This window comes from Gekko japonicus, unplaced genomic scaffold, assembly GCF_001447785.1.
Source record: "Gekko japonicus isolate JY-2015 unplaced genomic scaffold, Gekko_japonicus_V1.1 scaffold19, whole genome shotgun sequence".
In the NCBI taxonomy this organism is placed as follows: domain Eukaryota; kingdom Metazoa; phylum Chordata; class Lepidosauria; order Squamata; family Gekkonidae; genus Gekko; species Gekko japonicus.
The window spans coordinates 2,723,439-2,749,828 of record NW_015164664.1 but is presented as its reverse complement, the minus strand read 5'-3'; the positions used below and the strand labels follow the sequence as shown (position 1 = coordinate 2,749,828).

Here is a 26,390-nt window from a genome sequence, read left to right as displayed (position 1 = left end):
ATTTATTTATTACTTTCGTCTTACTATCCCGCTCTAATCCCCGAAGGGGTCTCTGAGCGGCTGTACAGTTATCCATTATCCCTATCTAAGGCCACAATTCATCAGGGGTGGGGACATCCCTACCAGCACCCAGTGGAGGGGGGGTTGTTCTTCCTCGGGGCGGCTTTTTTCCGTCGTCTTTTCAGCTGCGGCTTCTGGCTCCTCTCTTTTTCTGGCGGTCCTCTTTTCGCGGCGGATCGGTAGGCCCCTCTGGTGTGCGGCATGCTTGGCACGGTCCTGGCTCTGTCCTTTACGGCTCCGCCCGCCTGCGCCGCCACGCTCGCACGTCGACCTGGCTCCGCCTTCTCCGCCGCCGTCAGGTTCGCCACTGATGTATCCCGGACGCCATTTTTCCGCTCACTGCTGCCGCCGCCGCTCTCCGTCCACCGAGACCGGCCCTCCAACGACCCCCAGAGTGGGGGGGTGCCCCCTACCTTCTAAGGTAGGTTCCCGATTTATCTACTCGCGCTTTAGTTGGTTAAGGGCACTTTCGAACCGCTGGGTTGGGTTCTAGTCCTGCTTCCCTATTCCTGCTACTGTTCATCTCAAATAATGGCTGACCACCCAGAGTTTCAGCTTTGCATCCCTCTCACTTCATCTATATCCCTTCATGGTATGACTCAACCCACTTGTCCTTATTTTCCACTGAAAGCTCTTTCCCACTGAACTACTTGGGAATTCCTAGTGCTGGTTCCTGAGTGTTTCTGATCGTGGTTTTATCCAAGATTCTTGTTCTGTTCACATGGACATAAATGTGTTATTTGCAGTGTCAGAGTGGGATCTTGAGCCTTTCTCTATCGAAATCTTGCACCTGTTTTTCCAATAGAGCTAGCTAGGTGTTGAGATTTGAATGTCTGTTCATCCATCCTTCTACCCTAGCAGTTGCCTGTCAATCGGCTGCTTATCTGCAGGCAGTCTTTGTGCTTCAAGGAAACTGAAAACCTCACCTATACAGGATCTCCTAGAATGTGTATGGGGATTGTTTCCTGCATTCTGCTTGCTGCATCATGGTGTGGTCTGTCTCGGGAGGGTGCTACGGAGATGTTTTGGTGCGAGGCTTGTGTTTTGTATGCATATTGAGTAAGATGCTGTCATGTCCAGATGCAGTCCTTCCATTTATGCAAATATGGGGTCCTGCACTGGGATGCGGTTCTATGATTAAGGACTAGTGGCAGAGCGGTCAAGGTGTTGGGTGGTGTTGCTATGTCACTGTTTGCTTAAAGTGGTACTATTTTGCTGCACGTGGGGATTCAACTAAATGGCACTGCCAGCGTAGGAGGACCCGTAAGACTGCTCGGTGCAGACGCTGAACCAGTTCTTGCATACTAAAAGGGGCGGGAGGTAAACAAGCTCTCAGCATTTCTTCACACACACTGCCATGCAGGGGAGTCAGAGTAGCTAGTGAAGCATGAACATAGTGTTGCAAGATGTTGCCTCATCTGCATGAATGGGATGATCCTGTGGTGGTTCCAGTGGGGCGGCCATGTTAGTCTACTGTAGCAAAACAAAGCAGAAGCCCAGCAGCAACTTAAAAGGCTAACATCTATTCTAGTCGAGCTTATGTGAGATACAGTGAACTCTCACAAAATCTTTTACTGGAATAAACATTAGTCTTTAAGGTGCCACCGGACTTCTGCTTTGTTTTGATCCTGTGGGCATGCCTGTTAGGAGGCCAGCGCCTCTGAGGGAATGTTAATGCTTCTTAAGGAATGTGGATGTTTTTCTCAGCAGGAGATGACTGCTAGGAAATGGTTCCTCAGTGGCCTAGTTCAAGGGCCCATCAGAGCGTGACGAAGGCAACCCGTTTGGGGGGGGGGAGAGGGATGTTTGTGGGAAGAAACAACAGCTTGAGTCTGGGCTCTGGAGTAAGACCTGAGGGAAGCAGATACTGCTGTGACACCATGGGAGTGGAGGATCTCTCTCTCTCTCTGACAATCTGACATGGGGTAAGAGATCTTCTGGCCAACAGGACTGCCTCCTGACCTCCACCTGTGCTCTTCCATTACTTGTAAGTGAAGCAAATCTTCCAAAAGCAAGGAAAGTCTCCAGTGCTCTCTCCTCCAAAAGGAACCAAGGGAGGAAGTGATGGCTCTAAAACATCTCACCACTTGTGTGTGTGTGTGTGTGGTGAGACAGAAAAGCAAAAGAGAGTATGTTTGTGTGGGGTGGTACCATATCAGCTGCTGTGACAGCCAGTGCTTAGAATGTGACTGTGCAGTGCTTAGAATGTCTGAAAGGGGTCTGGGCGACACAGGTTCAAATCCCTACTTTACTATGGAATCTCGGTGGGTGATCCCTCTCTCAGCCTACCCAACCTCACAGGGTGGTTGTTAGGATGACAGAAGAAGAGCCATTATGGGTCACCGCAGGGAAGAAAAGCAGGCTATTAACAAACAAATACTGAGACTCTGGATAAACATTTTTATGTTAGAGATTGAAATGCTAGTTTTGATAAAAACAATCCTCCTTAACACTTCTGAAGGCTCCTATTCATTAATGTATTTAAATCAATTGTATGCCACCTGTCTACCCAACTTAGGGTCCCCCAAGGTGGTGAACAATCAAAACAATGTTTACAATACAGATAAAAATTTGTTTTAAACCTTTCATATTGCATATAAACACAGACACACAAGAGAGTTAATACGTGCCTTTTGTTGCCAGCAGCATAGCCCTCTTCTTTCCGTCAACCGGCAAGCTCATTTCTGACTTGTGGCAGTCTTCTGCCCTTGCCCTTCTGGGGCAGAATTCTACTCCTACTTTTATCCATTTCTTTCTCCAGAAGGTTTGAAGCACAGGTGGGGACAAGGGACCAGCTGTGACCCTTTGACCTCCTGATTTCCCCTATTGTGCCAAACTTCTGTTCTAAATTGCATCACTTCAAATGCTTTCTAAGGTTCATCTCTCCACTACTCATGTATCATGTTCTGATGTGTCTTTATTATACATATGGAGTTAAGTATGAGAGATTTCATGGTTCAAATGTGTTCTCAGCTATGTGCTTTGATATATTTATTTTCGTTGAATAAACTTTGTCTATCATTTCTGCTCTTCTTTAATGAATCAGTCTAAATCGTTTCATTTAAGCTACCGAGTTTGCATTTTATTAGTTGTTAACCACTGAGGTATAAAAGGACCCAGGTGAATCCAGGTAGCATACCTCTGACTGCTGGGTGCTGTGGCCCTTCCTCAGTAGTTGGAAACCAGGCAGTTTTTGCTACCATCTTTATTGACAGCTGTTGTGCAGGGTCATTATCCTGCATGGGAACACTAGACATTCTTTTAATGCAATAAAAAGCCACTCTCAAATCTCCCATTAAAATGCAAATGGCTTGCATTAGAAAGGTCACTCGCTGGCTGGTCCACTTCGGATTTATTAGTGCACTAGGTAGTAGAAAACACCTTCCATTAACTCTCTTCTTTTGCCTTCTTTTTTGCTACCAATTGCCTTTAAAAATCATTAATGGGAGCATAAGGGTTTGTTAAAACTGCCTGAGATCCCCCACGGGAGTCCTGCACAGCAACTGGAGAGGGAACTTTACATTGGTTGCTTAATGCCTTCCAATACACAAAAGTCTTGGGGAGTTTTGAAAGCTCTTCTGGACCCTGATGGAGAGACAGAGTCCTCAATCATAGCTAAGCACCTGCTATCACCACTCAGTGGGGAGGGAGGCAGGGAAGGAAGTACAGTCAATGCTGTTCCAGCTCTACAGAGAAGACTTCAGAGGCTGCTGAGGCAGGGCCCCCAAGCAGTAGCAACCTGTCCTGAAAAGGATCTGCCATTTTAGAGGACTGGCGCTATGTTTGGAGTGCACAATACGTTTCACACATTTGGGAAAAATACAAAAAATGCATTTTCCTTGTTCATTACCTGCACTGATATAAGGATTCTGTATGCAGCGTGTGCCAAACAGGACTGTGCAGCTGCAGAATCCATAGCAGTTGTACCACCTAGACAATGCAAAGAAAGGAGACACTGTCCAGCTTGCCACTTGCCCATTTCCTTTCAGCTGTGCTCCCTACAAGGAGAAAGGGCAGCCCCCTCTATTTGCATTGTCTGCATGTCTGTGCAAGAGTGTGCATGTGAAATATGTGATTGAGCATATTTTTGACTATGTGGAAAGGGGTAGTGCTGGAAAGGTAAAGGAGGATGGCTAGTGCGAGAGCACCATTTCCACATTGCAATGTCTTTGCAGAACCTCCCTTCCAGACTTTTTCACTTTTCAACTTGGCTTCTGTTCAAAAGCCAGTAACTAAAATGAGAAGCAAACTGTCTATGCAGGGAAAGCAGGAGGCAGCAGGGCTTTTAATTTGTTCAATACTTATTGACCTCAGCTCCATTTATGGTCAGCTTCCCTTTTATGTGACAGCTTTTTAAAGGGATGTTTTACAAATAGATCAGGAACACCATCTAACAGAGACCTTTGAGACAGGCAGGGGCTGGCATTGCTGGAAAAATTCAGAAAAGGCAAGTCACTTTTAATTGCTTTCCAGAAAGATGGTAACTACAACTTTGGCTGAAGCAGGACGCCCCCCCCCCCCGGAAATATACTATTAGAGCTACATGAACAATATAAAAATACAATGTAAAAAACCAATGAAAATCAGAGCAAACGCAAATCTTCAGGGTGAGGGTGTCCCCTCTTAAATGTACAGGGTCAGATATTATCTTGAAAAAGTTTATGGACATCTGAAGACCACAAACTCCTGTGTCAACTGAGATGAGGCCTCAGCCTGTATTCTGAAGCCCCCTAAGACTGAAGTCTCCAGCGTCACCTCCATTAGACTGGGAAGACAGACTGGTAAGGCAGGGCCCTCTGTCCTCTTCAGCAGCATGGCAGAAGAGAAGGCGGCAGGCCAAAGATATTAGGCTGGCCTTAACTCGCTCCCCCCTTCTCTTTTTCCTCCAAGACAATTTTTTTTAAAGAGCCATTCAAGATCTTCTTTTGAAGGAAAGAAATATTTCACAAGGGGAGAAAACGAGAAGTCTTAAAACCGCCTTTTTAGAACCTTCCATTACAATTGTGCTTTACAAAACCAGCAGCAGATTCAATTCCTATTGAATGTAAATGACTGAAAGGCTTTGAAACTGGAGATGGTTTCCTATCTAGTCAAGGTGCCCTCATGTCCTTCTGTATTTTCTAGCTGCAGTCCTTTGCTGATTCACCCCTGAGGGTGAGTTACCTGGCTTGACTCACTACAAGGCTGCTAAGCCCTCTTTTTAGAGGTTAGGTCCAGTTAGCTTCAACAGATATGCATTGGGGCTGTTGGATATTGGGGAAAACAAGACACAGATCTGCCAAATTTGGCACATTGCTATCAATTAGGGTCAGTTTAACTGCTCCCTCTTGCTGACTGGAGAACAAAACATGTTACAGTGCATGTAGAATTGTCATTTTTAAAAAACTAGAGCTCACCTGTTGCACCAGGAGGCGAGAGAGATGCACTTTCTCGCTCTCTCAATGTCTTCATCCTTACTTGAGAACTGAAGGTAGGCAGGAGAGTGAGTTGTGATGGACAGGCAGTATGTGCACACAGCATAGGAGGAGCCTGGAGGCTCAGGTGAACACAGCTTCACTTTATTACAAAAATGTATATTTATATAAAGCTCTGCACTGCACAATTTGTTTAACTCAAATTTCCCCTTCCCCCTCCCCAACAAATCAAACCCCAGCAAGGCAAGCTCTATGTGTGTTATGTTTGTGACATGTCTCTTTTTGTGTGTGCAGGGTAATGCATTAATTATATTACAAAGTTACCATTCAGTAGAAAAATGCTTGGTTCCCTTTATCATCCCCCATATAAATGCAATTAATCCTTCCACAGGTGCATTAAAAAAAGCCCCCCTTGTGTCATTCTGTTAAAAAAAAAAACACCAGCAGACACTACCAAAATGACATTGAAATCCGCAACATCTTCCAATGCCACTAAAATATCTTGTCACCCCTTGGTCTAAGGAACTTGGCTGAGGAAACCTGAAGAAGCAGAATCCAGAAGCATTCTCTTCCATCTGGCTGTTTAAGCCAACATTGAGACAAATAAGCCATTGTTTTGCTGAATGGAACAAGTGATGCAAGATTTTGGTAGCAAGACCAACCTCTCTGCTCAGCCAGCAGGCCAAACTTGGAGACGAGGGAATGAGTGAGAAGCGCTGCAGGCTTGCAAGGTTCTGAGACCCCGGAGCATAGAATCCCAGGGAGACTGAGGAGGGGCAGCGAGCATTCTGTGTGAAGGTGAGGCAACACCAGATGCCGCAATGGTGGAAGAGGGACCATGGAGGCAAGAGGCTGGCTGGCAATGCTGCTGCAATGAGGTGGAGCGCCATCATACGTCCATGTAGTCATCCTCTTCATCAGTATCACTCTCCAGGGAGGACTCTTGACTTGAGGTTTCCACAATCTCCAGCGCAGGTTGACAGAGACTCTCTTTCTTCACATTTGCTGCAGACTGGGCTGAAAGTATAGCCGACTGGCCCAGAAAAAGGAATATTAAAAAAAATAATTAAAGATTAAAAGCCTTTCCTTCTAATCCTTCTGGGTCAACCCAAAAGGTCTGATGGTGTATATTCACAACTAGTTTTCCTGTAACACATTAACCAGCCTTTCACTATTGGCAAAGAGATATAGGCCTTTTGTGTTCTCAGAGCATGCTTTTGCCTAGTAGTAATTACCAAAACTGGAACAATGATTTTTCAGTACAAAAAAAGGTCGTGGGAGCTATTCTGGATCAACAAATGGGGAGCTGCTAACATTAATGATCTTGGGCTGGGTGGTATGGAGGGAGCAATGGTGAAATCAGAGCTGGATTTCAGGGTGGAAGTCTGGGGCCCCAGCCTATAAGGGAACCCCCAAACAGAGTTCCCCACCCTGTTCTTCATGCCTCTCAGCAACAACGGCACACACAACGTCTGCAGAGTTTAGGACCAGCCGCTGCTGGCTATCCGACTGTGCTGCCATGCCCTATCCCTCCCACCTTTGGCTGGAGATCTGCAGAGGAGCAGCTGAACAGGGCACTGGCTAGACTTGGTCTGGAGTCCGGCAACATGAGATCACCATGCCCATGTCCCGCTCCTCCCACTTCCATCCCTCCTGCTCACAGGGTAGAGCTGGCTGCTCCCTGTAACTGGCATAAGATGGCTAAAACTGACCTGGCTGTTCTGGCAAGGGAATGAGGCAGCTGTAAACCCTTCCCCAAGGAGTGTTTGGAGGTCTGTGCTTTGCTACAGAAACAACAGCAGTCCTTCACGTCTCCCACCTTTCCTGGGTAGAGGTGGGGGTCAATGTTCCCTCTAAGCAGTGGAGTCTTGAGAGCAAAAATCCTACTTTGTGAACTACTGGCATTAAAGTTGTGAGTGAGCCATTTGGCTACTGCATAAATTAATTTGCTCTGGAGCCCTCCTGAGCAAAGGCAAAAATGTGTGAGCTGGAGGCTAAAAAACTGTGAGCTAGCTCACACTCACTCAGCTTATAGGGAACACTGGTGGGGGTGTGTGTCTGCTTGAAGTAGGCTCAGCTATTCCTCCACTTGAAGGGGAATCTAGCAGGTGGTCGCATTCATATATCTTCCTTGAGAAGGCGTAGGCATAAGGCAGTTTTCACCATCTAGCTCCATAGCAGGCCCCAAGCCAGGATCTCAGATTGATTCCACGAACCCACCTGTGAACTGCAGTTTGCGCTGTGCTTGCTCTGCCTACCAAATCCACCAGGTATCAATAGCACTGTTTCATGGGCTCATCTAGCAATGTCTGTGAAATGCTGTAGGGCAGTGTATTTTTTTAAAATTTCTCAGCTAGTACTGCCCCCTCCCCCCAGACTTTGAGCCCACACTTGCAAGAGGATGCTGATGTAACAGCTGACTGTGCAGGGATTTTAAAAGGAGGACAGAGATGCTGCTGTTTTGTAAATTCTATCAGCATACACAGCCATGAAGAAACTAATAATATTAATGTTTACTTCATTAATATCCATGCAATTATTTGAAAAAGGAGAATACTATTTTTTTATTTTGAGAGTTTGCCTGTGGACAGGATTGCTGTCTATTTTCAATTTTTCTACTTTTGTAAATTAAAAAAAAAATGCTTCCTTTGGGACAGCCATTCAGTATGACATCACCAAACCCTTCCTGGTAAATTTCAGAGTTTGGGATGCTGGGGGCCTGGCAACTCTGTGGCCCCAGAGGCAGGCTATGGCTAACATGTGGCAGGTTTGCTTCCCTCCAGTCACCTCCCACTGTCATCACCAGTGCCTCCTGTGCATTCTCTAGCGGCATATGGTTTATGTGGCAAAGAGAGTGCCCCTTGAGCAGTGAGAAGGCAGCATGCTGGTGACTGGAACAAGAAGCTTCGTGTTGGGCTGCTCCAGGCAGCAGAGGTGAACCGAGCACCTTGGAGTGGAGCCCAGCAGAAGTTGCCAGAACTGGAGGATCGGCTCAATCAGACTTCTGGGTCAGCCCATGCAGTCTGCGTCTGTGTGCCTCAGTGTTGTATGTTTTGTTTCGCTCATCTCCCATATCTTCTGGGGTTTTTCATTTGTTTGTAATCCTATACACACATTTTTGGAATAAACCCTACTGAACACAATGCATACGAAGGATCAGGTTACACCACACGTGTATGGAGACAGTAGGATGGGATAAGACAAGCTTGCCGCATGTTCATCCTGCCATCTGATGTGGGAGGCACAGGACAATGAAGTCCAGAGCCTAAATTTATTCCTTCCTTCCTTGCCTCTACCAGCTGGCTCCAGGGAGGTGGCTTACAAAGTAGGTGCTAGCACCTGCCTGTTCAGCCCAAGCAGTTCAAATCAGGCAAGTGCTCCAAACCACACAGAAACTCCCCACATGTTCAAATCAGGCAAGTGCTCCAAACCACAGAGGGATACAGAAACTCCCCACATTCTCTAATTGGGGGGGAGATAAGATAGAGATTAATCCCAAAGTCCCCACATTCTCTAATTGGGGGGGAGATATTAATCCCAAATAAGGGAACCCACATGAGACCCCAAAGACAGAATTGTTATTCATTCTGAACACACAGTTCCTTTCCTGCTTAGCAGTCAACTGCTGCCAGAACCATGATTATGGCAGACAAGTTCTGTCACACTTGAAAAACAGGCCCATTAGCAGACATCAGTACCCAGAGGAAACTCTTGAGATATCGGAGACACCCTACCTCCCTTCTCCTCTCCACATACAGAAATCCCCCCCACACACACACTGCTTGGTTTGCTGCAGATGGATGAGAACCTCTCCCAGAAGGCCTCTTTAGGTCTTTGCATATATACTACTTCTGGGAAATGTCACTGCAGTCAAACATTGGGTGGCAAAGCAGAATTCAGTGGGGCCCTAAAGACCTATCAAAGATGACTCCTCAGGCTACATTTCAAAAAGCACACAAAAAAACCCAGACCACTTGTACTGCAAATTTGCTTTCGAAGTACCTTGAGCTTTTGCTTGGTTTCTTCTGAAATGCTGCCCTTGGGAGACAGCAGAGTAGGGGTTGGTGGGGTGACGGTGATCTCGGGGGGGAATTTGGTGACAGATGATGGGATGAAAAGCTTTGGCATGTTAGCCAAAATGCGTGATTTTACTCGGCTGCTGTCGGCCTTGCTCTGCTGGCTTTCCAACAGCTGTGGGTCTGTCTTGGAACCAGAGGCTAAGAAAAAGACCACATAAAATGTTAAAAATCATATAGCTAGAGACACTTAGAACACAGATACACCACTAGAGCCAGTAGAAATACCACCTATGTAAGTGTGAAGCCAGAGATTGGTTGTCAAGCCCTATGTACCTTTGCACTGCAAATGGGATTGGGGTCTGTGAGGCATCCAAGTGAGCCATGCTGAACTGCCTCACTGAGTTCCAGCCTGCCCTGTAGCCCCCTCCCCCAATGTTTTGACCAGTATTTTAAAGGTTCTACCCCACGGCAGTTCCATAAACTCTGACGGGATTACTCCAGAGTGAGAAAAAAATGTGCATTTATTCTGAAATGACTTCTAGTCGTGAAAAGTCTCTGGGAGAATACTCCAACCAGTCTGAAGAAAAGAAAAAAAACCCCTACAATCTAGAGCTATGGAATACAAACAGCTGTCTTAGATTTGGGGGACTGAAGAGTGTAGTGTCACCTCCACTCTGAAAAGCCAAATGCCCCTGGTATTAAAAAAGGAACACAGATTACGATCTGAAGCAAGCAGGTCTTGGTGCATGTGTGTGGGGGGGAGTGAACTGCAGGTATCTGTCAAATCCAAGACAGGTGATGGAAAGGCAGAGAGAGACACAGAGAGAGACAGAGCGAGAACGAACACAAAAGCACTGGGCAAAAATTCTACAATATTGGCAGGAGAGGGTGTGTAACATTTTGCTCTCTTCTGTGATCCTCTTATATGCAGCTATATCCATCTGTAGCGTTCTGAGGTGATGTGTGTTATGCTACCTCACCTTCCTTAGCGTTTGCTACTTATTTTTGCTGCCACCAAAGTCTCTTGACCTAGAATTCTTAGTTGGACCCACGAACATATTAGGTAGAATAACAGAACAGTTATTCTGTTTACTCTGAGGTAAAAGGGGATCCTTTACTCTAAATAAAACAGTTGTTTCCTCTTAAACATAAATAGAGTTTATGTAAAAGTATTAACAGCAAAATGATTTCAGTAAACCTCATAAGTGTAATGGTTTCAGATAGGTACGGTTCTTCTTTCTCTAGTTCCTTAAATAGACCTAGCCACAAAGGTTTATTTTCTCACTCGCCACTTAGGCTAATTACTTCCACAAAGAATTCTCTCACACTCCACATTCCTCCCCCACCCAACTCACTCTTCCCCCTTCACAATCTACAACTTTGTCAACTCTGTCCGCCTAGAGTACATCCAAACATAACACACTTCAACACCCCTTTCATACCCCTTTCATACCCCCCACCCAACTCACTCTTCCCCCTTCACGATCTACAACTTTGTCAACTCTGTCTGCCTAGAGTACAGCTACCATCCAATCATAACACACTTCAACACCCCTTTCATACTCTAGAGGCCTACATTTTAACCCACAGCAATATACATATAAAACCTCACACTAAATCACAGAAATAAAATACACAAAATATTTACATCGCAAAACACCACAGGGTGGCATAGAAAGGCTTCCTGCCTGTCAATATCTATCATAAGCCACTGGCAGAGTTCTCACAGGGTTAGAACATTACAAATTAACAAACCAAACAGCTCCACAGTGGAGATCCTTCTTACCTAGGCTACAGACCTGTCCTGAGCTTGTACTGGTTGCCGACTCCAGCGCCACTTGCCAACGAGCAGGATGAGATGAGGGGGCAACGGTTGCCATCTTCATCTGCTGGCAAAGGCAGGACTCTTGCTGCTGAAAGCCAAGCCCTTCCAAAGGCCGATCTGTCTTCCCTTCTTCCTCCTCTGCACAAATGAGATGAGCCAGAGATGAAGGCTTTCTTGACTCTTTTAAAACAGGGAAGATATTTCCCCCTTAAGAGTGCTGATGGGAAATGAAACCTAGGGGGAGTATCACACTTAGATAGAGCTTAAAGGCACTTGGGACCTTTCACAGAAGATTTAAACACTGGTATTTGTTCAGTTCAGTGGTGCAGCATGCAAAAAAAAACCCTTCTATCTAATGTAGGAATGTCAAAAGAATTAACTTCTCAGAGCCAGCGGGCAGTTGCAGTTGCAGTTCAGAACAGCCTGCCTTAGGGAGGCAGGTTGGACTAATGCCTCATTACATAGACCCAAGATACCAAACAATGAGTACAATGGTCAATTACCTCCTCTATCACCCTTGGGCAGAGCCTAGATGTAAAATCCAGTGTCCCTGTGGAGTCCCTCCTACAAAGGACAACTTCAGCCATGATCTAAGTCAGTGTTACAACATCAGATGAAGATGTGGGCTTTGGTAGTGTAAATGTTGAGTTACTGATGAAGCCTCTAAGGACTGGGAGAGTCTGGTCTTCTAAGCCACTGACAAGACCTCTCAAGAGCTTGCATACTACTCCCAAGTTCAGTAGCATAAGGAAATGCAAATGGGACATCTTTTGACCAGATAGCAATACCCCAATGACCAAGGTGGCAATTCTGATTATTGCCAGGATTGCTTGGCACAAGCTCTTTTGCAATGTCAACCCCATTTTTAGCCAGGACAAGATAGCAAATTTTAGAATGCCACTAAAGGGCAGCAAATCATATATGCCTTATATTTTCACCACAGGAGTGGCAAACCCTGTCTCAGGCATCCAAATGTCTTGGGCCCTCCCTGCTCTTTTGCAGTGTGCTAACCTGAATGCTGTCTAGCTGCTAAGAATTAAATATTCCTCTTCAGGTTCAAGTCTCCCCACTGGACATCCTGGGATGTTCATATTCACTCATCTCACCAGTGGTTTGTGAAAATCTAAACAAGGATTGAGGAGTTGTATAAAATGCAGAACATGCTGCTTTCTGATTTTTACTCATTCTGAGAGATGGAACTGTACACCATGCAGGCCTTCTCTTGATTAGTTACTTGGCCTGATTAACAGTGGTGCAGTTTAGCCAGTCTTGCTGTGGTTTGATTGAGTCATGTTCCCCAACGGGATGCAGCTGTCTCAACACCAAGTCACAGACCATCTTTTTTTCTCCCCAATCAATGGATATTAAAGTAAAATTTATTGAGAAGTGCTGTGTAGATCTAGTTTTATATAACCTTTTAGGGGAAAATTAAGCGTTGGATTAGCTCTCCCTTTCTCTGAGGTTGACTCCTGTTAATAGCTCTTTAGAGACCAAAAAGCAGGATTAATATATATATATATATCATGTGACTTTATATTTCAAGCAAATTTTCTTAACATAGCAGGGTACCAGCTATGGCTCTGGAGCTAGCTTTTGTTGTTTCTGGTCCTTAAAAATACAAAACAAAATCCTGGTCCTTAAAACACAAAACAAAATCTTCCAGACGCTTAGCTTGCCTGACATAAGCCAGGGTCTTAACTGGGAGAAGAAAGATTTCCCCTTGAAGACCAGCTGACTTCTCCCTCCTGCTGTGGGGCCCTTTGTTATCTTCTCCCAACCATGCTGGAGAATCTCTCACACAAATCATTCATATCCAAGTTTAAATGCATAATTTCAATAGGACTGGGTCATGCAGGCTGCCCAACCATCCACCCTTTCCCTTAAGATAGTCTTTTTATACAGGAGTGAGACATACACTCTGAGCAGGGAATGCCCCCACATTTCAGTGTTAAGGAAAAGTTCACCAAATACACACCAGCTTCATCAGTTGGACTGGCAGTCTCTGTGTGTTTCTGTGTCATATCATCTACTTTGGACATCTCTTCCCCAGGGAGCAGCTACCTCTTCCTCAGAGGTAAGACACACCACGCACAAAGTTTCCCAACATTTTGCTATGTAAAAGAGGTAAGTAGGCCTGGGACTTCAATCTGAGTAATATATGTTGTGTGGGAAAGCTTTCTAATTATAAATACAAAAATACACATTTTACCTTGGACATGGGACTTCCAGAGTAAAGGGTACTGCAGCCTAAAGCATTTTATTTATCAAAAGGTGTGCACCAGAATAAGAAGACAACACAAAACTCCTTTCCCTGAAAAACCCCTACTGCTGTTCCCACAGTTCAAATAAACATTTCACCAAAACATTTTCTTGGAGATTTGGAGTCCAAGCCCCAGGAATTCTTTATGGGAAGCTAACCTGGAAGCTCATTTTTAAGTGTTGCTCCAAAAGGTTTTCATGCATCACTGACATAAAAAAGGCTCTAAAACTAATCTTCTAAAATTCATTACAAACCCTGTTTCCCAAGTGTTACAACCTGCCAAACCTCCCCACAAAACAGACAAGTGGGACAGATATGTACAAAGCCTTCAAGATTCTAGCAATTAAACCCCAAAAGAAAAACAGATTTGCCAACATACGCTGATCATTTTTGGAAATGCACGGCTGACCCTAACAGAATGGACCACAACAGCCCTTGAAGACTTTTCTCTGAAGCAGCCCCATGAACACAGATAATAAGTGCCCAATAGAAAAAGGCATTTCATACCTTTCAACATCACCCTGCTTTAGAGAGGAAGAAACAGACTGAAAACAACTCAGCACCAACAGCCTACTTCAGCTTTGCTCTGCAACCTCTTCCTACTTGTTGCCAGGGCAACCAGGGTTTGCAGATGCCAATAGTGAGCGCCTAAGTTCACGACTTCATCAGTTGGCGGTTAATATTCTCACCAACTCGCCTTGCACATCACACGCATCAAGCACATGCAGATTATATAACTTCTGCAAGCCTTCTTTCCACAAACAATCAGCAACCTGGCAGCATCTTCCCTTCTGTGGTTCACAGAGGACCACTATCACTGCACAAATCTTCACGTAATCAGCAGCATTCCACAGTAACTGCTGAGCTCTCCTAAAGCCGACCGGGGTCATTAGCTGATGTCAGAATTGGTTGGTTTTATACTGATACTAATTCCTGTAGGATGTGGGAGTTCAAATGCTCACACTCTGAACAGATTGTATATATTGTTCAGTGAACAGATTGTAGCTAGATTGTTCAATGCAAAACCACTGTTTCACCTACTCTGTTACTCGCTTCTGACAGGCTGCCTCAAATGCGGTGTATACACCGTACATGCATTAGTCTTACATCTCCAATGTATTACTAAAGGATAAGTGCTTCTTAGAGAGAGAGGATAGCCTTCTCTCAAGGTCACATGCCTCCTTTCTCCCTCCCAGACTGTTTTCAGTATGTTCAACTGCATTTTCTGAAGTTGGCACGAGGAACAGCAGAAACTCAAGGGTTTAACACTCACGGCGACAGTCTTCAGTAGTTCCCCAGTGGCTGTTGATTCAGGGTAGTGGCAACATGGCGAGTTTCCCGGCATTTTCCCTGCCCTCATCCCCCAAGAAAGCCACCCTTCACACACACTAATGGGAAGGCTTTCAAAAAAGTGGTAATTGACATATCAAAGTACTATTATATCAATATGTCAATTACTGGCTTAAAAAGTCTAAAAAACCTGGAAGGGGGGATATGGCCACTAAAGGGAACTGCAGCAGGAAAAATAGCACTGATGTGGATGGGAACAGGAAAATCTGGGCTTTCCTGTGCATATGGGCTGCCACCCTTACTTTGTTGTGATCTTAAAAAAAAAAAACATTGTAAAGAAGCACATTTTGGAAAGACTATAGAAAAGCTGGGGAGGGGGACCAGGAGAAGCAGAAAAGCATCACAAAGCTATGAGGAAGTGTGTGTGTGTGTGTGGGGGGAATGCTGTTCTCAATTGCACCCGAAGTGGGACAAACAATCCATGTGCAAGACTCCTCAGACTACAGAGGGGATTGTTTCTCCCATTCAGCTATCACAGGTCCCTTTTTCAAAAGCATCCAGCTAATGTGTGCCACCCATGACTTGTGGTAGTGAATTCCATGAGCTAATTACTCCATGACTGCAAAGTACTTCCTTATGTTTGTCCTGAACCTGCTTGCCCATCAATTTCATTGGGTGTCCCTGAGATTAATATTATTGGGGAGGGGGGGGAGTTCTCTCTATCCACTTCCACCACACCAGACATACTTTTATAAAGCTCTACTGCGTTTCCCCCATCCCCATCTATTCATCAACTTTTTAACTAACAAAAGAAAGACAAACTTCTGGCTCAGGATAAAAGGTGCCAATTATTTATATAAACAATACTACAATACTGAGATTGCTATTAATTCAGGAAAGGGCATTTGGTGGGACTGTCTTCAATCTAGACTGAGAGCCTAGCCTTGTTGTTGCCCACATCATAAGCCAGCCTCTAGGTTTACAAGAAACAACAAGGTCTAGGGAGATGCTATCCTCACTTGCCTGGAAGAGCTATGTTAACTGAATCACTTTTGCAGTTCTGAGAACAGAGACAAAAACAATTTTGAGTCAGGAGATGGCTACGACATCACAAACAGAAAAGGGAGCTGGGGAAAAACTCATCTGTATTCCTGCTTGAGTGCTGTCCTCACGCAAAAGCTTTGGATTTGTTAAGACAGCTAGACAGACAGATATATGAGAGAGAGAGAGATTCATGATACATCTATCCCTTGACATACTATCTTGGGACTGCTTATGACCTGCATTTCCTAACTTCACTGGCCTTCTCTGAGACTCTGTCTATGCTGGTTTCTAGATGTTTGGCTTTCTTAGTCTCTGTCTTGGCATCTCCCGTGCCCTTAAGTAGTCTGTTCTGAGATGTGCCCACTTATCCTGCCCCGCCTACATTTTCAATTAGCCATCAGTTCGTTGTAAGAAGCAGCAGCAGTGAGTGCATGTCTTCAAACGTGAAGTCACCATTCTCCCCAATGATAAAAATATTAGCTCCCGCATCCCACAATAGTTTTGCTGTTGAAGTCTGCATGAACGTACAGTTTCATCACTTTTGCAACTCAATCCCAACATTTTGGCAGGCATTCTGAATTCCACTCATGAGACATTTCTTACAATTGCCTTGAACAGTTTTATGGGGAAAGGGTGGCATAAAAATTTCTACACAAACGGATATATAAAATATATGCAAATAAATGCACGCCTTGTCCTCTTGATGTATCTGCCATCTTCTGGCATTCTTGCAACTCCTCATGCAAAAACTGCACAAAATCCAACTGCTTTATGCAATCTTAAACTACAAAACCCATCATACAGTGTAACCTGAAATGAAAACAAACACAAGGAAAACACCTGGAGTCTTTATACTGGTAATAGTTTTGGAACCAACATGCATTTGGAGCTGGCCAAAATTTGACAGTATCTGAATTTTCTGAAGATAGAGCAAGAAAGATTGGATTCTTCCAGGGAGCTGGGACAAATATTTTGGCTAAGGGTACACAATACCCAATAGCAGCATGCAGGGGACTGCTCTCCCCACTGAGGAGCAAATACCATAATGGCTACCAGCTAGCACAAAGGCACATGACAACATGCACTTTAAACTTGGGTTTCTCATTGCCCTCACATGCCTTGGGATGCTGCAGATTGGCTGGTGCTCCCCCATTCCCAATGTGCTGTTATCAAAAGTGACCTCAACTTTCCTTACCCTCTGAGTCGCCATGGATTTCAAGAGCAGCAAAACTTGCTGCTTACGTGTGACTGATATTGTTACACATGTGGGGTTCTGCTTCTCTGAGAACGCCTTGCAGGGAGGATTCAGCACTTTCCTGATTAGTTTCTTTTGATCGCCTTGTACAGTTCTCCCAAGACAAAGACAGAGAATGCCAGTAGTGGGCACACTGTGTTATATGACCACAAAGATGATTATTGCGTTGTTGAAAATGATGTTTTCTGACTGGCTGTCTGTGAACTCATACATATGGCTTCTGTACTGGTGCAGAAGGCAATTCTGGCAAGTTGTAGCACTCAAGTCAAAGAACTGGGACTCAATGCCTTAAGGTGACTGGCAAGTACATTTTTACTCAGCTCCTTTGTAATGCTGCTAGCAGTTCCCGTATAATATAAATGACCCTAGCACTAGGATGAGGCCAGGCTGTGTGACTGCACAGATGAGCCTTTCAAAACATCAGTTACAGGTAAGCAACCTTTGAGTCCAGTGGCACCTTTAAGACCAACAAAGTTTATTCTAGGTATAAGCTTTTGTATGTGCACACACTACTTCTGATAAATTGAAATGGAAGTTACCAGTCCATACATATAGGTAGAGGGTGAGCAGCAAATTAGCACAAGCATAATAAATGCAAAGACAGATGCAAGCAACCTGGTTTTCTTTGCTTTTTGTGACTTCTGTGCAGACCCACATATTGGTGATTAGTGAGCTGCCCTACCTGGTCCTTGTAGCAAATTATGAGAACACAGAGCTCACCAGAAGCTGGCTAAAACATACGTCTCAGAAAGCTTGAAAGTTGATGGCATAATGGGAGATGAACATAATTATTTCCTTTTGTCTGCCCTCAATCTACTATTTTCTTTTTTGAAGGCTCCAGAATTCTAGTATTATGGAAGAGGTAGAAAAGTTATTTCTATCCACTTTCATCACCCTGTGGATAAGTTTACAAATATCTATCATGCCCCACCCCCTCCCTTACAGATTAAACTGACAAGATCCAGATTTCAGCATTTACTCTTAGGAAAGGTGCTCCTGCCCCTTAATAATCTTGATTGTCCTCTTCTGTGCCTTCTTTTTTGAGGTATGGCAACCAGAATGATACACAAACAGGCCACAGCAGTTTCATTTTCAGTCCCCTAGCATGGATCCTGCCTTCTAAACCTCTGCTGCCTTCTAAACCTCTGCTGCACAATGAATCAGTGTTTCCAAGCAAGCTACCCATTACAACTCTAAGATCTCTTTCCTTCTCAGATGAAGGAAGAAAGGAAGAAGATTAGAACACTTCATTTGAGAGGTGAAATTTAGCAACTGCTTTTGGCAGAAAGGTGGTTTCAGGCCCTTTCTTACACTGATGAAAAACTCTGTATGCAGGGTCATATCTTGGGGCACAAAGATCACTAGCCTGCTGTGTAGACATAATGGCCACAGAGAAAGCATTCTTCAAGGAAAGGCTACAAGTAGCCATGGCTTCAAAATGATTCCCTAGTACTTCCTTGGCCAGCATCCATTAGAATGTTCTGCAACTGCCTGCACAGGTACAGAATCCCACATATGCAACTGTAAAAGACAAAGAATGATGAAAGCATTCTTCAAGGAAAGGCTACAAGTAGCCATGGCTTCAAAATGATTCCCTAGTACTTCCTTGGCCAGCATCCATTAGAATGTTCTGCAACTGCCTGCACAGGTACAGAATCCCACATATGCAACTGTAAAAGACAAAGAATGATTATTTCACAAAGATGTTTCAGCAACCTTTGAGATGAAATCAGCAGCCATCCCTACTGCAGGAAGTATCTTGTCATTTACAATCTGCAACCGGACTTTAAAAATGTTATGCCACTGAATGATTTGTTTAAAACGCAATCCAAGGTTTATGTATTCAGAATTAGTTTACCATGTGCAAGGCAGGGCATTGTGGGAGGCTTCTCTATGGTCTCTGCCACCATTTGTGCCTGGGGTGGCAGCAGCACAGCTGCAGATGAGGAAGGAGAGGCTGTCTTCGGCTTCGAAGGCAAGTCAGTCAGTCTTGGAAAATTTTCTGAAGCCACAGCATCAGTGGTCACTGAAGGAGGGAGGCTCAGTGATGTGGGAGCTACTGGGAAGAAGCTCTCTCTACTGTCTTTTGTAGGCTTTGGAGTGGTGGGCATTTCCCCTGTGGACTTGAGTGGAAAAAGACAAACACTGTAAGGAATCAACAGAGCTGCTGCAAATATTAGCTTTCATGAAAGAGAAACATTCTGTTCATTAAGATACATATATCTTGCCTTTCCCATTATCCATGGTGGCTCAAAATGGCAGAATATGCACTGCACAAAACACTGAACACATTATAACAACCAAAAACAACAAAGTATAGCCATATTTCCAAGTCTCATCAGACAGACATTCATCAAAGCTTCTCTTAAACAGGATAGTTTTGTAGTGCCTCTGAAACCACACCAGTGTGTGTGGGCGCCTTTCCTAAGCTCTTCTCGGAGGCTGTCCAAAAGACTGGTGTTATAGTTGAGACTGTACTCAAGCAGCTGATTTTATAACTTAGGAGAAAAAACAACCAGGAGAGATTTGAGAAGACAATCTAAGTTGGTGGCACAGGTACATACCAAGAAAGATGGCCCTACAAGTAGATGGGTCCCAGGTCACAGGCCTCAGGTTTGGCCTTAAAGATAAGAACTGTCACAATGAGTTGTACCCAGAAACACAGAGGCAATCAACAGTGTTGTCTTAAAACAGGAGCAATGTGATCATACCTACTACCTCTAGTCAACAGACAAGAGCTCTGTTCCCTAAAAATTTAAATTTTGGAGTTGTCTTCAAAGCCAACCCCATGTAGATGCATTGCAGTAGTGGTCTAGTCACAAAGTTACAGAGGCATGAATGAGTGTGGCCAGATCAACAGAGTTTTAGAGGGGAAACAATTTCTTCACTAATTGCACCTGGAAAAAAACACTCCTTGAAACTATAGCAGTCTGATTTTCTAATAAAGTAGGATCTAAAAAACTCCTAAACTTGTTGTGGAATTTAAGTTAAACATCAACTATTCATGTATTTATTTCCTTTATACCCTGCCTTGTTACCCCGCAGGGACCCAAAGCAGCTTACACCCATTTTATTCTCACAATAACCCTGTGAGATAGGCCAGGCTGAGTGTGTGTGACTGGTCCAAATTCACCCAGCAAGCTTCTGTGCCAGAATGGGGATTCAGACCTGGGTCTTCCAGATCCCAGTCTGACACTCTAACCACTACACCACACCGTCTCTAAAAGGGCTTTTTTTCAACAGGAGTCAAATGTTTACCTCCTTCAATGCAGACCTACAAAAACCACTGCACTATGCTTGCATGGTCCCATGACTGGCATCAGGCAGAGAGGGTACCAGCAGTGAAAGTGAAATGAATTTTAGAACAGCCAGGCTTGAGTTAAACCCACTATGCTTAACTTGTGGAGATCCATGAAACTGCTGTGGACTCACATAGTGTGCTGCACAACTTCTTCCCATCACCTGACTGGGCAGCATCCTGGTGGCTAGAGCTGTCGGTATTGCTGAGAGAAATGGCACAATGTCACTGTGAGGCTCTTCACAAGCTAAGAGCCCAAGCAATGACCAAAGGACATTTTGGCAAATCAGTAGGACAAAAGGACTTGCTACAGCCTGAATTCCCTAAGCTCCTCGCACTGGAAGATCCAGTCTGTGATGGGCCACTTGACTCAATCAAATTAAATCCCTTTCTTCCTCTCGGAGAGAGGTTTCTGTGGGATTCCTAATGGTCTCTCATTCAGACACTGGTCAGGCCCACACTTGCTTAGCTTCAACAATGCGACAGCATCAGATGTGCTCAGTCATTGATCATCTGCATATCAGAGAGAGAATCCTTTTGTAGGGTTAGGATGAAAGGTAATTAAAAGGAACAATAATTATAAAGAGCTGCAGAAACAGAGCCTGAAGAAAGAAAGGGAAAAACGGGCTCAAACACTGTGAAGTGAAAGAAAAGTCAAGCAAAACCTCTTGACTGAGAACTCAAGAAGCCTGTTGCCTCCCTCTTCAGCAGCAGACAGCACAGCTCTTGTGTGTGTTATTACTCATTCAACAACCTAAGAGACTGGCACATTCAAGGAGGCTCAAGACTTACTTGCTTTTGTGCTGATGCTCCGATGTGCACCTGGCAAAACTTGACTGCCTGTTCCAAGGCTGCTTCTTCATCCACCTGCAGAAAGAAATTAATATAGTAACAAAAGCACCTCCACATAAGTACCTTTCAATCCAACGGCAACAAGTACTCATTGGCATTTACGAACTTCACAGTCACCTTCATAGCCATTTAAACAGATTTAGTGAATGCCCTGAGCAAGCACTACAAATGTCCCAAGCAGGCTTTGGACTGAAGCTGAAATTAGCAATGGTAAAATTTACTAGGGCGCCAGACATTGTGATTTATTGAGAACACACTAGATGAGAGCAGGGGGCATGCACTGCCTTAGAACTTCGGAAGAATGTCCCATCCTTGGTTTCTTCAATCCCATTTGCAGTTTAGGAGAAAGGCCAAAAAGAGTTCAGAAGCCAAGGACAATGGACTGGGAGGATACACCTCTCTCCAGTGATAAATATTAATCTTTCCTTGCAGGTGACTGAATTCATAAAACAATCTTGGTACCACAAGCAATTATTTGAAGCACTGTGTCAAGTCCCATCTCATACTGCACTGAGAACACATTCTGAACCTGGACAAAAACAGCTTACCTGTTTAATTAGCATGTAAGTCTTGGACATGATCTTCTCAACCTTGCCTAGGTCATAAGACATGACCTTCTGTCCCTGCTGCCACACACGATAGGCATCCAGAAGAAGAGTTTTCCCTGACTCTGCATCAGCCACCAATTTCCTCTTTCTGTTTGGTCTCTGGATGACCTCCTCTGCTGGAACTGCTGGCATTCGGACTTTCACTGCCTCCTGCTGCTGATGCTTAGAGCTGATACTCAGGTCCTCCAGAGACAGTTCTGCAGTCCGGCTCTCAGAGGTTTTGTCCTTGGAGATTCTGCCAGCTAGCACACGAGCTGGCTCGGTGCATTTAAAGGAAGAATCCACTTTTTCAGGGTCATTGGAATACCCATCAAAATCCATTGGCTCAGTTGAGCCTGGTCGAGATGTCTCCTTCATTTCTTTGTCACCTTTATTCTCCTGTTCCACAGTGTCCATAGCAGTGAGAGGCTGCCCCTGGGTTACTTCTTTTATCCCATTTTCTGCACCACCTGCCGCCACCCCCCCATCAGACCATGTTGTCTTCTTGGGGAGGCTCTCTTGTCCCTCTTCAGCACTAGTTTTGTTAGAGACATCCGTTGTCATTCTTTCCCCCCAAAGGCCGCAGTGCTCAGAATCTTGCTCTTCTGAAAACTTAGAAGTAAACACCTTAGTTGTACTTTTGAAATATGAAGACATCCCCTCTGATCTTGCAGAAGCTTTAGGCAGAACCTTACCTCTGTGAGCTCATTCAGCATGTCCTCCAGCACTGTCACTGTGAGAACAAAGGCACGCTGGGCAAGAACCTGGCGATCTGCATCCCGCAAGTACTTCCTGCAGCATGGTAAAAGGGCAAAAGTGAATTAAATCGCACAACTTCTTAAAATTTGAATCACACCAAAAAAGCAAAAGAAAAAAACAGCATATATAAATACTTGGAATTTCTGGAACCAACAGAAAGAGTCCCTGTTTCAAAAACAAATAAAAATACATAAAACCAGATATCTGTGTTAGGGAAAAAACAAGACTACAAAGCTGAAGCTTATGCTTTTACCAGGACTGTAACTCTCCCACTAATGATGCTCTGATCAGATCCTAGATAACAGCAACAGCTACCACTCAAAATTCCTGGAAATTAAATTGGTCTGCACCAAAAAGTCTCCAGATATCATTTTTAAGGGACTGGAGGAGAGACTAGTACATTCTTGCTTTCCTTTAACCATATAACCACTTGTGAAGTTAACTGGGGAGAATCTGACCAAGATGCTCAAGGGGTATGGCGTACAGTTATAACATTTCTAGCTGCATGTGTTAAACGTTTCCTCCCCTCCCCCACAACTGCTGGGATGAGAATTAGAATGCTCCTGTTATAAGAAAACTTCCTTCAGGCAAGACTTGCACCTGACCAGTCCAACCACAACAATGCAAAATTCCAAAGTTTAATTCTGATTAAAGCTCACAACTGTCTATAAATGACTCTGTTAAGTTCAAAAAGCACCATGCGTGGTTTTTTCCCTTTACCAGAATCAAATGATATTTTCTCTTCAGAGAAAGAAGATTTAGCACAAAGTTCATTTGAACTTTCCCAAAGGGACAGAATGAAACACATTCAAAGCCAGCAGAATTCTTTTGGTGACTTCACTCAGAAGCAGCAGCTGATTCCAGCAGACTTTATATGAGACATGTATTAAGCAATACCTCAACTTCAACTGGAAAGCCATAAATGATACCATCTTTATTTTGAAACACAGAAAAGAGTATTTAAATCCTTCTATGTGCCAGCATTCTTAGCTTCCAGTAAAACAGAGCTATGTATTATCAATGACAATGGGAAGGGCTAACTAATTTTCAAATGTGAGAGCAATGTGAGAACTGCTTCTCAACCTCAGAACATAGTTTTCCAAGGTATTCTCCCCTTTTCTGATAAACAGACCATGTTGCTTCAGTTGAACAATGCAACTGAAGACTCTGATGTTCAAACTCCTGTATTATTCATGTCAAGAACGGAATCAACGTGAGAAAGAAGCAGGATTTTTTGTTCTTCCTCTTCAAAGATGAGTAATACCTTAACTCCTGCTGCTTTTTAAAAATGAAATTTAAGGAGTTGGGCTCTCTCTCCTCTAGCCAGGCTGCAACATAAAGTAAAGTTACTTGGGCAGCTGGAAGAAAAGCCGAGACTCTTTGCATTCATTTCTGTGTGACTTCACTGAATGCAAGTCCTCCTGAAAGAAAAACCAGTGTTGCATACCTTGCTGGGTCCTGAAATACATGTGAATAGAAGAAACCACTTCCTTCTTAATGACCCCTAGAATTCTTTGTCCATAGGTACACAACTTCATGCCTAACTTTATACAGACCTTAGAACACCTAACCTCAAAGAGTCTTTATCCAGAAGTTTCTGCCCTATGAGCCAGAAGTTGTTGTTGCTTTTTTAACAAAGTCTGTGCATAGAAGCAGGCACTTTCAGCTGGTTTCCTCTATATGCCAGATTGTTAAGACCCCAAACCCCTCAACCTCCTTAACCACCTCACTTCAGAGTTACTTACATGGGCAGGGATTCACAGAGGTTCTTAATTTCCGTTAACTCCACATAAGCAGCCACACTGCCTTGCTTCTTTAAAACGACAGAGACAGTTTCACTCTCTCTTACAGGGGATCAGTGAATTGGGATCACAGCTCATTTACATTAGCACAGCTGATGATTACCCAAAGTCCTCTATAACTCACTTTGGATCCAAGATCAGTGAATGGGGCAGTTCTCCCCAGCTAGGGGTCTATCTTCAGCTTAATCAGTTAAGCTGCATCAGCCAGAAAAGACACTGGGCTTCCTATTTGTTTCCTTCCTTCCAAACTTAAAATTACTCCTTCGACCATGCTTCTCATCAGCGATTACAGAGGTCTGAGGTGCCTTGGACACAGTGCCTGGGAAGGGCAGGGCAGTGACATAAGCTTCTCTGCAGCTGTTCATGAGATCTCCTTGGCTAAAGGAAATCCTTGGGAGTTCAGCAGCTTGACAGGTGCTGTTCACTGAATGTCCACTCAAAGGAAATGAAGGCACAGCTGGAATTAGAAGTTACAATCCAAGCCACAGCCATGCTGGGTGAGCCACAGAATAAAGGACCTTGAGAACGTGGATTCACCTGGCGCCAAACCAGATGATTTTCCAGCAGGCAAATGAGAGCCTGTGAGAGATAGAAGGCAAGGATGGTGAGGTCTTAGTTTCCCAGGCCACCCAGTTGCTGAGGCTGAACATTAATTTTGAGGGACACTTCATTACAGCCTTAGGAGGATGCTACTGAATAGCAGCATTTCTTGCTGAGTTAATAGCAGCTACCTGTAACAGCAAATCTCTGTGACCAATCATTTAAAGGAGAATCTTGACAACCTGGAGGTGGCAAAAGCTAAATATTTATTGATTTGACTAAGTTTTAATAATATTTTTCAACAAAAAGTAAACATAAAAGGATGTATCTCTAAAATAAAATTCAATGAAACATTCAAAATCTATAAATAATCCAACAATTTGAGACATCATAAATAATAAACAATGCCAGATAACTCATCTCAGTGGCAGACCAATCTTGAAAGGCCCCATGCACATGCCTGTACACACACAAAATAACCCAACAAAAATGAGTTTCCAGGAAAAGGAGATACCACAAGACTGGGGTGAAGACTGGAAAGGTCCTGCTCCTAGTAGATCTTATGGCCATGAAAATTGGTACTCTGAGCATAGACTCACTGGCAAGTACTTATGTTCTGGAGGATTCACATGGAAGAAGACATTTCTTCAGATACTCAGGGGTCAAACTCTTTAGGGTTTTCAAGATGAAAGAGGTTACCTTGAACTGGGCCTGAAAACATACTGTCAATGAATAAGGCTGCTGTAAAACAGGTGCACTGTGCTCTTGTTTGCTCAAAAGATGAGAAGCAGCATTTTGAACCAACTCAGGTCTCTGGACTGTTATCAAGGGCAGCCTCAAGTAGAACACATTACAGCAGTCTAATCATTAAATCAGGCATGATAATGGACAGTTCCATCTGAAAAGGCACACAAAAGGATTCAGGCTCAGTGCAGCAGTATGCCCAGATCACAGCCCTGGTCCTTTAGAGAGAGTGCAGTCCCATCCAGAAGAATCATTTACGGCAATCAATCAAGTCTATCATATCCTGCACTATCGACACCACTGTCTTATCTGAGCAAACTAAATTTGTCCAATACTGATTTCGGCAGTAGTTCAGAGATCAGGACCTGATGAAAAGGAGAGATGGGTATGATCAGCTTGATCTCAATACCACAGACTTTCTCTTTAGATTATTCACTGAATGGTTTCATGTTGAAATGAGAAAAAACCGAACTCTGTGGAACCCTGTAGGCCAATTCACACAAGGAGGAACGAAACCTACAACACTCTTTGTACACTAAGAGATGGCCCAGAATGATATCATAGCTGAAATACCATGGTGCTGAAAGTCACTGAAAGGTCTAGAAGGACCAACAAGGTCACATTGCCCCTGCCCACTTCTC

General features: G+C 44.1%; 2 protein-coding genes across 2 annotated transcripts in view; both read right to left on the bottom strand.

Moving 5' to 3' along the window:
- LOC107108513 (T-box-containing protein TBX6L-like) overlaps positions 1–6,364 on the bottom strand; it is a 35,985-nt gene extending 29,621 nt beyond the window's left edge. Inside the window, exons 1-3 of the mRNA XM_015408949.1 lie at positions 6,137–6,364; positions 5,457–5,524; positions 3,911–3,990 (exon numbers count right to left, since the gene is read on the bottom strand). Of these exons, the coding sequence (XP_015264435.1) occupies positions 3,911–3,990; positions 5,457–5,524; positions 6,137–6,364 (376 nt within the window). The remainder of the gene's footprint in view (positions 1–3,910; positions 3,991–5,456; positions 5,525–6,136) is intronic.
- CABIN1 (calcineurin binding protein 1) overlaps positions 4,577–26,390 on the bottom strand; it is a 94,073-nt gene continuing 72,259 nt past the window's right edge. The window contains exons 31-37 of the mRNA XM_015408948.1: positions 22,600–22,696; positions 21,866–22,516; positions 21,258–21,332; positions 19,026–19,290; positions 11,280–11,456; positions 9,477–9,691; positions 4,577–6,507 (exon numbers count right to left, since the gene is read on the bottom strand). Coding sequence (XP_015264434.1) covers positions 6,364–6,507; positions 9,477–9,691; positions 11,280–11,456; positions 19,026–19,290; positions 21,258–21,332; positions 21,866–22,516; positions 22,600–22,696 — 1,624 coding nt within the window. The 3' untranslated portion in view covers positions 4,577–6,363. The remainder of the gene's footprint in view (positions 6,508–9,476; positions 9,692–11,279; positions 11,457–19,025; positions 19,291–21,257; positions 21,333–21,865; positions 22,517–22,599; positions 22,697–26,390) is intronic.